Source organism: Pyxicephalus adspersus, chromosome 5 (assembly GCF_032062135.1).
Source record: "Pyxicephalus adspersus chromosome 5, UCB_Pads_2.0, whole genome shotgun sequence".
NCBI classification, from domain to species: Eukaryota; Metazoa; Chordata; class Amphibia; order Anura; family Pyxicephalidae; genus Pyxicephalus; species Pyxicephalus adspersus.
This window is the reverse complement of record NC_092862.1, coordinates 18,617,043-18,629,850: the sequence shown is the minus strand read 5'-3', so window position 1 is coordinate 18,629,850 and position 12,808 is coordinate 18,617,043. Positions and strand designations below refer to the sequence as shown.

Genomic DNA, 12,808 nt, shown 5'->3' with positions numbered 1-12,808 from the left:
AGATTAGTTTTTGTTTCTTCCAACAGACTCAGAATGATCCCGTGGCATTATTGTTACTTGGCTTGATTTGGTTTGGGTACCAGATATGGTAAAAAGAACTGTAGGGACTTTTTTTTTAACCAATACCATAAATTAAAGTATGACATTTTTTTCCCCACAATAACAGGAGGTAACAAAGATAAATACTGGGAATACTTTATCAGTTACCATTTTTACGCATTAGAATAGTCTGATCTTGTTCTCCCCCAGTTTAATACGGGGTCAGCTTGCCCAAAGCTCAAATTTTTAGCTATGTGTAGACAAGGTATGATGAGTTACCCATTGGCTTTGTATGTCTTTCATTTAATTTATTTTGAATATAAAGTTTCCAGGTAGGATTTCTAGGTCTTTGGTAGCAAGGTCAGACAACAAAGCCAACAAGATCTTGGTAAAGTTCACCTACCTGTCCTCAAACTCATTTTTTACTAACATTGGAATTGAAATTTCCATAATGGAACTACTTTGTTGGTCTTACAACTTGACAGATGTTAATCATTTTTTTTTCAAAAACCAGGGGTTCTGATGTTGGGTACAATAAATGCTTACATCCCTAAATCCCAATTTGTCTAAACTGTACATTTTGGCGATATGCTTTCCATTTTATTGTTGTATTGGGTATTTTTAGAAGGTTATATCTTTAGCCTTTTATTTTATTTAGCATGTGTTGGGTATAGAGCTTAGTCCCATAGGATATTCAAATGGATTGCACATCTTTTTGGAGTCTGCCTACATTGTAAATATTGAATTTGACTGAAACTTTAAAATCCCACTGTTCTCAGTAGTTTAAATTGTAAGACATGCAAAACAACATACCTGGTGATTACCGTATTTACAAAGGCTAGAAGACAAAACTGGACATTAAGGTTACAAAACTAGACCAGATGATAACAATAATTGGATTCTTGGCACTTAGCAGGGCACATGTATCTCCTTTTCATCCTAATATAGAAATAAAAATAGAGTCAGCAATACCAATGAATCATTTTCAAGGGACTTTCATTTGATCTGTACAAGTGGTATTTTGTTCTTTAATACTATAGTGATGGGGATGTTTCTTCCAAACTTATATCAGCGATTGGAAACCTTTATTATTAATTTTATTTTTTAAGGCACAAACCAATCAGAAATGTTATGGGTACTTGTTTTATTAGATTTCATAGACAAGCACAAATGTGTATAATAACATCATCAGCAGTTATGTGTTTTATTTAAATAGATTGTATTTACTGCATCAGACACTCAATGCATTCCTCTCCAATACTGCCTTAACCTATACTTTTGGTATACAAATGATCATGCTTTGCTATGCTTTACATGACACAGTTCCTTGAAGTACACATTTAGATGAAAAGTGACAATACTGATCAATGTTTCTTTTATTACAAAAACTCCTGAACCTGCAGGAGAAAACCTAAGCATCCTCAACAGAGCAAAATGTGGTTTCCTTGGGCCTGATTTATCAAAGCTCTCCAACACTGAAGAAAGTACACTATCATGGGAGCACCTGGGTGATCCAGCAAATCTGTAATGGATCTGGTCCAGTATTGAAAACAATTGTCAATTAATAACTAGTAGTTTTAAAAAATTAATTACTTGGTCACCCATGAAAGTCTATCTTCGCCAGTCTTGAAGAACTAATAAATTGGACCTATTGTTCCTTTGGCTACTCTATATGTGTTTCATATAGTCCCATGATCATAAGTAATGCAGACAATTCTTCATTATAAGCATGTTTCGAAATTGTAAAAGAGTATAAAGGAGTAGCTGTTATAGAACCAATTTAGCCAACAAATAGTAATATGGATACAATTTTATTCAATGCATTTCTTTTTAGCGTTTTAAAACCTGTTCATTATGAACTATTTAAGGTCAATCTGAAATAGGAAATGAAATGTCCAGTTCACATCTGATTTTTACTAAGGTAAGAGGATTTTATAAAGAATTGCAAAGAAAGCACAAATGCAGTTTTTTTTATGCTTATTGCAAGGCATTTTGTATGTAAAGCTATATTCATCTGAATTATTGGATAAAAACTTGATATCAAATACAAGTCCTAGTGAATCTGTAAAAAATATTCTGTGGAAATTTCAACAGGTCATATAAAATGCCTGTGTAAATGAGATAAGAGGGTTGAAGATTATTTGAAGGAATAATTGGCATTGATACAGAATAGATACAGAACTGTCATAATTTTCTCCTGAGCGTGATTAAAGCCAACCTATTAGAGTGAACTGAGTCTTAAAAATGGGTCTATATTTAAATAAATATGCTGCAACCAATTGCAAGAGTACTGAAAATATATTCTTAGCAATGGAAGTGCTGCCATGAGTTTACATGACCAGTGCCATGGGATGCGTATTTACTGATTGGTTGCACTTGAACACTAGTTAGGTCACCAATCCATACTCAGTTATTATAGTAATAAATTGGGACTTTTTTTCAGTATGGGGATATACAATGTATGTAAATTATTATAATTACCTAGTTTTTGTATAATGCTGACATATTACAAAGTCCATAGTCATGTCACTAACTGTCCCTCAAAGGGGCTCACAATCTAATGTTCCCATAATATTCTTATGTCATTATCAGAATCTAAGGTGACAATATCAGGGAAAGCCAATTAACCTCACTGCATGTTTTTGGAATGTGGGAGGAAAACCATGCAAACACAAGGAGAACGTGCAAACTCCATCTACTATCCTTTAAGCCAAATGTTAATGTGAATTAATGATATCATTATACGTTTTTTTACACCGAGTAAGTGAACTGTGGGAAGTGGATAGGGGGGACAAAAATTTTTTTGTAGTAAAAAAGGGAAATGTGATAAAAAAAAAAAGGTTTAAGATGCATATGCAGTACATTTGAAGCTCTACTAGTTGTGCCAAAATCAGTAACTCGGTGTTAGGAAGAAGTTTATAAGAATTTTGTATTTCACAGGGACATCAGGATGTTCTTAATGGAACCCATGACCCGTTGTGGCTATTTTGAAGCAAATCAAGGTAATCTCACTGACTATACAACAAAGAGAATGGGGACCCCCAATAGTCAGATGGACACAGTTAGGGTCACAGGTCCAGTGTCCCCTATTCCAAAGAGAAACTACAGTAAGTGATTTAATTGTTAAGCCGTCAACCAAACTAAAATACCAGTTTTGGGTCAACTGTATCTAAGGATGATCTGTGCAATAAAATATGTGTTGTCATCATTCCTGATCTCTTCTTTTAAAATGATTGAGTTTAATGTTGTTGCCATGGCTTTAGAACTTTCTGAGCCACCATTATGGAATAAATATGGAGTTCTAACCTCACTGGCCAAATGCATGTTCCATGACTCAAAAAGAACTGACGTTATAGAATGCAGAGTTCATGGAGGTCCACATTGGCAATCTACATTTTATTTTAGTACAGGTTTACTTATATATGTCATATGTAATGTAAGACACAGTTTTTTCAGCTTTCTGTGTTTATTTTCAGCAGGTTTCTGGCACTTATTCTTTATTTGTATAGACATGTGGTTATATGTATACTGATTTTCAGTCAATGAAATCAGAGGTTGTAGGGGAGAGGTGTTATGGGCTGAAAATCATGTTAGACGAGATTTCATATGCTACCACTGAAATCAGTAAGACCTTCAATGCTTGGTACTGCATCAAGAAAAGAAAACAATATTTTACAGCAATGCAGCACTTAGGTGTGAACTAGCACCATTGAAAACAACAGGAAAGCTTTCCACATGAGCTTTGGTAAACACTACAACAATGTTTCAGAATAGGTTGTCATCTAAAAGGCTTTGAATGTTTTCCATCTTTGGAAACTGATTTTAGATGATCTTTTTCATATTGACATATACCTAACACATGCATAAAATATATGTTTTACAACCATACCCCATACATGTATACTAAGGTTTATTATCGATAAACAATGCTATGATAAAAGTGTAAAAAAAAAACATTTTTACAACTACCTTGTGCACCATCTGTCTGTACCGTAATACTGTAATAAAGTTTGGTAAAATGAGAAATGTATGTTTTCTGTGTCATATCTGTGCTTACAAACACATAGTTATATTGTTGGGATCTTATTAAATGATATATGTATGTATACATTTGTAATTGTAAGTGTGTACATAGCGTCTCCTTGACAGCATGCTATGCAAATGTTCAAAACCATTTGATTTCATAATCTATGCTTTCTGTTCAGAGGCCAACCTTTGTGTTGGAGACATGTATGCATGGTGTTCTATAGTTTATACAGTATCCCTGCACTCTCCACTATAGCAACTCACAACAGCCACAGCAAAGCTTCCCTTTAATTGAAAAAGTTAAATAAGTATTTGTGAAATGTAATGAGTAGCAGCATTGCAAGGCACAGATCCCTCTTCCTAAGCTCTACCAATTTTTAATACCACCTGGTGCAGAACACTGCCTAAATACCATATGGGCACTTGTACCAACTGAGATCCCTAACTCCTGTTTGAAAAAAGCTTTATCCTGGGTGTGAGCCAAAACCAGTGTAGTCTCCCCAGAATAATGCAAGCCCACTCTGACAGCAGCTGTACACCTGAGTACTGTTGCTTTGGAATCAATGGGCCTGATTTATTAAAGACTGGAGAGGATAGATTATTATGGGAGAACCTGGATGATCCAGCAAACCTGGTGCTCACACATGAAAGTCTATCTTCCCCAGTCTTGGGAAGCTTTACCAAATCAGGCCCAATGTCTGTAAGTCTTCTGTCATTGGTACCAATTATTCAGCCACCATTTTTTTATGTCACAAAATGTTGGGAGAGTTTTCATGACTACTTTGAAAAACACAATACAAATATTTTGTTTTTCTACCTTTATACTTAAGGCCCTTTAAGTAAAAATGCAGTCCATTCAGTTCACTAGTAAGCAGCAATGACCTTGAGCAACTAGTGATATCAGCAAGCTACATTCATAGGCCGGAAAATGCCAAATGACGACAAAACTTGAAAGTTGCCACTGTATTTAGAACGTAATAGGTTAATTTAAATTAATCTTTAAATTAGAAGCTCACTCTTTAGGTTAGAATCTACTGTTTCTTTTCGACACCTTAGACTAAGAGCAGCTGCAATTGAGATTCTATCACTTCTTTAACCCAGATGGTGACCCATGTATTTAGTTCTCTAACTGATCTCACTGATTTCCATTGCCAACTGCTACATGCTTTATATACTCGGCAAGATACCTCTTCTATTTTTAGGAATCAGTTTATAAAACCTTAGACTGGGGTTTAGTGATCTGCCTCCATGTACCAGAGTTTCACTTCTATTTATATCTTTGATAACATTGTGAAATAATAGTACCTTCCACCCACTGCCAACTTGCAATATTGCCTATGTGGCATTTGCACTCAAAAAGACCTGTATACATTTAATTTAATATTGATACCACTAGTAACCCACTCATATTGCTAGTTCCTAGTGAGAAAATAATAAATATTGTTTCTGTCATAAACATATTACTGTTTTGTATGTGGGTTGCAGACACATCTTCATTATTCTTCCTTTTTATTTTCTCATCCATTCCTTCCCAATGGGCTTATTTTCAAAACCACTTTTATTGGTAAACCAGAGATATCACACATGCCAACCAATCATTGAAAAAATCTATCATTGATGGAAAAATCCACAACTGATGGCAGAATAAGATTGGTTGTTTTTGGTAACACATATGTTTTTTCTTTGTTTTTGTACTTAACCCGCCCCCCCCAAGCACTTTAAACAAATTTAAAAGGTTCATGTTTTAATACTTAGTGGAACAAATTCACATTTTGATTTTGAAAGCATATTGAAAGAGTTGATGCGTATCTACAGATCCAGCCAATGAAGACAGTCTGCTGAAAAAGTCCATAGAAAAATATAGATATAGCATGAACCAAAATGTTCTATATGTGCGTTGATGCACAGGTTTTTTTCCCAGACCACATGATTATCAAAACTTTTCAGTGAATATGTGGATTATCTTCAATACGTACTGACTACTCAGTCCTCATATCATGAGATATATAGTACTTTTATCATATGGCAAGTTCAGTGCTGAGTTTATGAAGAACAGATCCATAATGGCTCAACCATTTTTAGCATTTGTTTGCTGTAGATCCAGCAGCTTTGAAGGTGAAGATTTTTTCCCGAAAGGAGTTCATCGCATGGATTTCTTTGTGTTCACTGGGAATAGTGTAAGTCATTTCCATATTTTCACAATTGATATAAAATACAAAGAAACTTCCCATAACTGAAAGTATTCCATTGTCCTGATCTTCTGAACTAGAAGTCTAAAGGTCGAATCATCATTGTGGTTGAACGCAATGAGTAGCTTGGCCCTTTAAAATAATGCCATTTGATTCCATTTAGTTTTCCATGATTTTGGCCAGCATTGTAGTACATTCCGTTAAGATTAGATGGGCCACAGGCATCAAACCACCAACCTGTGTGATAAAACACAAACACTTACAATTAGTTAATGAATTAATGACTACAAAATATACATGAAAAAATTATTTTTGTAGCAAAGTAAATTAACTCATGGAAACGGCAGTACCACAGAGGAAACCCACTCCATGCAGATAGTGCCCTGGCTGAAATTCAAACTCATATATATATATATATATATATATATATATATATATATTACAGCCGATTCTCCCATGGTAGACCAATATTAATAAACTTTTAACTAATAACCTATTTTTCCAGTTACAGTTGGCGTAGGGGAGAATTAGAACTTCCGTTGAGTTTGTACTCCCATCCAGGGTTGCTTTAGATATTCCCTAACTTCTTGTCTTATTAAGTCATTGTCATCAGGACTAGATATAAAGTGCACGCTCTCCAATGAAGCCCAATATAGTACTAAAAACCAAAAGGTTTAAAAAAAATATAATTTTGGAATTTTGGCTTGACCTACACTTTAAGTTCTTAATAAAGATGTCTTTAACATTTAACACATTTATCAAGTGCAAGAAATATTTGTTACTGATATGTCAAGTTGCAATTGTAGGTTCAATAATCACCTATTCTCTGTGATGACTTAATCCAAAGAGTTTCTGTTCAGCTTCCCAAGTTTCAAACCTCCATTCTGTACTCCTTCTCATGGATTTCTGTTTCTAGATAATCCATCAAGAGAGACAGATCATAATTTATCTCCATGGAGATGACAAGGAACTGTGTGCCAGGGAAAATGAAGTTATGTGGACACAGTTAACACTGAAAGTTTTGTTACAGTGCATTGATCTCTCAGTAATCCACTCCATGTTTTCCATTGAGGTAACACTTCATGATAAGTCTACCGGGAAAGATTTGCACCAAATAAATTCGGCATGTTTCTCATTTCATATTGTGCCTAGTGTCCATTACACAACAACACCACTGGGAGCAATAGGGGAGTAAGATAAATCTTTAAATTAATCTTTTATTTTTTTCTGACCAAATTGTGGTCTTGGCTGAACCATAGATTACAGTCTCCAAAGGCAAGTAACTTTGTATGTAGTACAATAGTTTGTGTACTGAATGAATGGTCAGTAATTTGTCATCATCTAGTATTCTGCTGTCTGACAATTGCTGTTAATTCTAATGGTATGTCTGTGCAGATATTGGCCAGCCCAATGACCATTTCGGTAAATATATCAGTCATTATTGAAGCTGATAAGCTGAGCCAGCTATGAGCTAGGAGATCCCCATTAACGTTCCATACATAACCCTCTATGACACATAGTCAGTTTTCTCTTAAATAATAATAAATATCACATAAAACATCACTAGATGTGTCGTAGATATCTTCTTTTGACCTCAATGACCATTGCTTGACCTAGTAGTAAAATATGAGATTTTCTACAATTAACTTTTTTCTGCATTGCTATATCAATAGTTTACCAATACTATTTGATGGGCCCATATGTATGTCATATGATAGTACTCCTCACTTGTCTGAGAGAACCTCAGAACTCTGAAAAAGGGGTTTGCTAAAAAAAACCTCTAAAAATGGGGGATGACAGAAACACAAGGTAGTATTCAACCAGTGCATGGATAAGAAAAAGTCAAAAAAGTCCCCATATCACTACTGTCACCAGTCACATTCTTCAGTGTGATTAATAATTCATTTTAAAATTCCTCCAGATACATTCTTTAGTTCCAGCTGCGGTCACATGATGGCAAACCCTCCTGCAAAATTATTTTTCCTATTGGAAATAGGAAGAGACTTAGTGCAAAGTAGTGTGTCAGGGTATATGGGTCTAGAACAGTGATCGCTAAACTTTTGGGACCTACGGACCACTAAATTTAGGGGCTCTGGACCGCACATGTGCAGGGAGCCGAGTGTCACTCAAAGGAGAAGAAATATACCCCATAGTGACGCCATGAAGCCAGAACCCACTCACTCTCCCATTGAAAGGTCTTAGAGACACAACCCGCCCAACACCCGGAGCCTGTGATCCATACGGGAGGCATAGTCTGCAGATCTGACAAGAGCTAGGGGCCCACCGGCCAGAGCAGCGGTTTTTACCTGGTCTAGAAAAACAGGGCACTTTAGAAGCTTCTTTTCAAAAGGCTGATCACATAGCTAAGTGAATTTTCTTCTTGTAAGGGATTTTTCCCTTACATCAATCATGTTCAAGGGAAAAGTCCAATTTTTATAGATGTCTTTGCTTGTGAATGAGCATTCTTTGCAAAATTAATTTCAACTACATTCACTAAACTGATAAATCACCTTGGTAAGTGAAAAGCCTAGAAGTTATTTAACAAAGCAGCCCTATATGAGATCAGTGAGCTTGGAAGCTACTAGATGGCAACAATGCTAAGCCCTCAAGCATTTAAATAACAGATGTATAGCATGTCATTACAACATCAAAATTGAATAGCAATTTACTTAATCCCCAATGCTGCTAAAAAATGGAAAAAAGTAATTTTGTGCATTGGTTGAAGGTAAATTGTTTTTACATTTCGAGGGTATTTTTAAAAATTTTCATCCAAGACTTGCCCATCTTTTAACCGAAATTTCCACAGATTTCCTTAATTTACATTTTCTTATTGTGAAAAAATCCAATGTGAAAAGATATTAGATACGAATTGTTTAAATTTAGGGTGAAAACATTTATAAGTATAAGTAAGTTATAGAATCCTTAGTATTGTATTTTTATTTTGGTAACCTAAATGAAACAAAGTCAGGTAGATTTTATATATAACAATAAATGCAACCTCAGGGAAACCCAAGACCTGATGTAAAATAATATTTTGATGTCTGACATGGATGATATATATTGTGTGAGTTTCGGTAGGTAACAAAAAAATATTTATCAAGGAACCTGATTACAAAATTGCTCTGAAAACAATGATTGTACTCGTTTGCATAGCTGATTTTTTGGCTGCCTAACATAACACAATACATCACTATAAACAAGTTGATGGAAAGCATTGATTCTTCAGAATTACAGCACCGGACATCAAAGAAACGACTGCCAACTGTCACAACATGTCTAAGTAGACCTGACGTGGACCTGCTCTCCATCCATCAGTACCTGACCAGACTGTCTGCGGGGAAACAGCTTGCTGTTCTGTGCTGTGTACAAGTGTCAGTTCAGAATGTGAACACACGCACAATTTTTACAGTAATGGAAATGTAAAACTTTTAAAGTTTTCATTTACATGATTATGTAACAGTACATGGTGTCAGAATTATGTATTACAACGTGTTGCATCCTTATTTAAGACCTTAAAATATTTATTACTTTGCAGCACTTCAAATAAGAAAAAATCTTTTGCACATCCTATCTAAGGTATGCCCCCCCTAAGATTCACTGCTCTGATATCCATCAATCTGAAATCCAACACTCACTGGCATTAATGGAACTTTTTGTGAACTGAAAGTGCCATGGATACACCAATTGGAGGCATATCATCCCCTCCTATTGTGTGATACTTCCCCCGCCTCTTAGATTGTAAACTCTTCAGGGCAAGGTCTTCTCCTCCTCCTGTATCATTGTTTGTACCTGTCTGTCATTTGTAACCCTTAATTATTGTACATATTTTACAAATATTTTGCAGCATTCAGGTCCACTCACTAGCTGCCCACTTGCTATGGGTGTCATAGACACACCAAGTGGAGGCATATCTTAAAGCCACCCTGGGGTCACAGGAGAATTCGTCAGATAATGAGGTTGACATTATAATGTGGTTCCATTCATTGTAGCATTCAACACTGCCCACTTGCTGTGAGCTGGGGGTGTCATGGACCCAACACCTCGGGGCAAATTCTTCACAGGGCTAGACCACATGGAGCTCATGTGGTGTCTTTCTTTGCAGCATTCCGGACAGCCCATTTTTAGCCCATTTGCTGTAAACTAAATAAGCCTGATTTATTAAAGCTTTGCAAGGCTGGAGAAGATACACTTTCATCAGTGATCCCTGTGTGATTTCCAAAAAGGCATTTGCTTTTTGTTAGCAAATGTTTTCATACCAGGACCAGATCAATTCCAGGTTCGCTGGATCACCCAGTGTATCCTCTCCAGACTTGGAGAACTTTAATAAATCAGGTCCAGGTCATAGACACCGCACCAGGCTACATAGAACACTAACTGCATTATGTGATACTGTTCTTTTTAAAAAAAAAGAGGATGAGAACTATTGATAAGGATAATAGATTATAGGAAGGTGCAACAAAAACACGCTTTTGGGTGGAAAGAATCTGATTTTTCCAAATGTTTTTTTTTTTCAACTACATACCTTTTCAATTATTAGTGAAAACAGTCAATGTAAATTTGGGAAAATATGTCGGTTTTGTCTACAAGAAGGGTGTTTCCTTAAAGGGGTCACCTTGCCCATTCAGGCAAAGTAACAATGACTGTGAAAAACCCCCAGATGCTCCAATCTTCTTAGTAATCCCCCCCCCAAAAAAAAAAAATAATTCTCTGCCTCAGCTGGTGCAAAATACCCAGCAATTCCAGGTATTGTAGAGCTTGTGTGACCTCCTTCCATGTTGCAGTGCTCCAATCGAGAATACAAGGAGAACATCTAACATCTAACACTGGGAATTTAGGTGACAGTTGTTAAAAAAGGCAGCAGGGACCCTAGGAAAGGGAAATTCACTGCCATTACAGATAATGTTACATTTAAAAAAAAAGGTTAAAACCCCTAACCAATGCTTCAAACGCATCATTTTTGAGCAGGTGTATTTACTAAATTCAAACTGATCTTGATTATTTTGCTACTGTGTAACAGAATCACTTAATCTAAATATGCACAGGATACATGAAACATTAGAATCTAGAAAGTTATGATAGTTCTGTCACTTTGAAAACCTTTATTAGGTATTTTACTTCCATATACGGAAATCTGTAACGCACACAAAGAAGAATCTAGAAATGTGTTGACATTCTTTAAACACGTTAACCTAATATTAAATAAAAAGTCTTTATTTTGCACTTTATTCTTTGTCATGTTTCAATGTACACATGTATAACAAGCAATGTATATTTGAACACGTTCGCGTCTTTCACCAAATCCATCAGTTCTGTGTCATACTAAAGTGCAAGTGAGGGACCGGGGGAATTAAGCATCGGAAATGTTTGAAAAATGGAAAAGGCTGAAGAGAGCGAGCTCATGTCAACGGCAAAAAGTGCAGTCCAACCAATAGAAATGGCTGTATTTTTGTGATAATAATATTTAAGCCATCAAAGAAGTACTCAAACATATGAATAACATAATCAGTAATAAACTAAATATTTATTCTGTCCTTCTAAAGTCATTTTTCAAAGGGGTTTCTCCAGATGAGTGATATGAACTGTTAATGGCACAAGGCAACAGCCAATAAAAACACAACGCTCTACAGCAAGACTGCAAGAAACAAAGAAGTGCTTGTACTGCTTCAATGTCGAGTCTCTTCTTAGTCTACAAAGTGACTAAAAGGCATGGAAATAGATAGAAAATAACAATAATTTGCATGTAGTTTAATAATAGCTTAGAGACCAACACAACAATACCGGCATTTATGTTCTCATGGAATGACAATATAATTGTACAAAAAACAATTTGCATTGATCCTTTTACCCTTGACTCTACTATAGCTAAGTTCAGCCTATAGTTAAGCAATCATTGGATGGAAAAAAAACAAGTTGAAAATATTTATGGCTCTCTCTGGGAGGTGGGCAGGATAGTTTTTTCAGCTGTATATTTTCTGCTTTATTATTTCAAAAACTAACTTTAGGAAGAGAGGTAAGCTGAGTGGGCCAAGTAAATTCTTTTTTTTTCCATGACAGTGTTAGACAAGTACTATCAGATTCTTGTCTTCAAGATTCAACTGCATGCCCAAAGTTTTAAAGCTATGTTCCAGAAAATACAAATTTGAAATTGCAGTGGATCGTTTCCTTAGCTGAGAGTTAAGTGCTCATTCTTGGAAGAAGATCCCATATAGTGCCCTGCTCTTCAATCCATTGTCCATGGCATCCTTCCATGCAATACAGAGCTTATTATTCTGTATTACATTCCCCAAAAACCTGCTGAGCTTGTCAGAGCTATAAAAACATATCTAAACATCTTAATTTAGTATATATATATATATATATATTTATTTTTATATTATGGACTAGTGAACGTTAAGCTTTGCAGGGGAGAACATTTTTTCTCCAGGTACACACAGGTAATAGAAGCATACAGACATAAATCAAAATACCATAAATAGAAGGTAATACCCCCTCCATACGTGGTACATACCTCCGGTCAGCATGAGTGCACACTTGCACATACAGTTGTCATTATC

The 12,808-nt window shown here is 35.6% G+C and overlaps 1 protein-coding gene across 1 annotated transcript in view; it reads right to left on the bottom strand.

Moving 5' to 3' along the window:
- Positions 1-1,168: 1,168 nt before the first annotated feature.
- Positions 1,169-12,808, bottom strand: part of ANGPT1 (angiopoietin 1) — a gene marked incomplete in the record, with an annotated part of 176,998 nt that continues 165,358 nt past the window's right edge. The window contains 2 exon segments of the mRNA XM_072410740.1: positions 1,169-6,491; positions 12,763-12,808. Coding sequence (XP_072266841.1) covers positions 6,331-6,491; positions 12,763-12,808 — 207 coding nt within the window.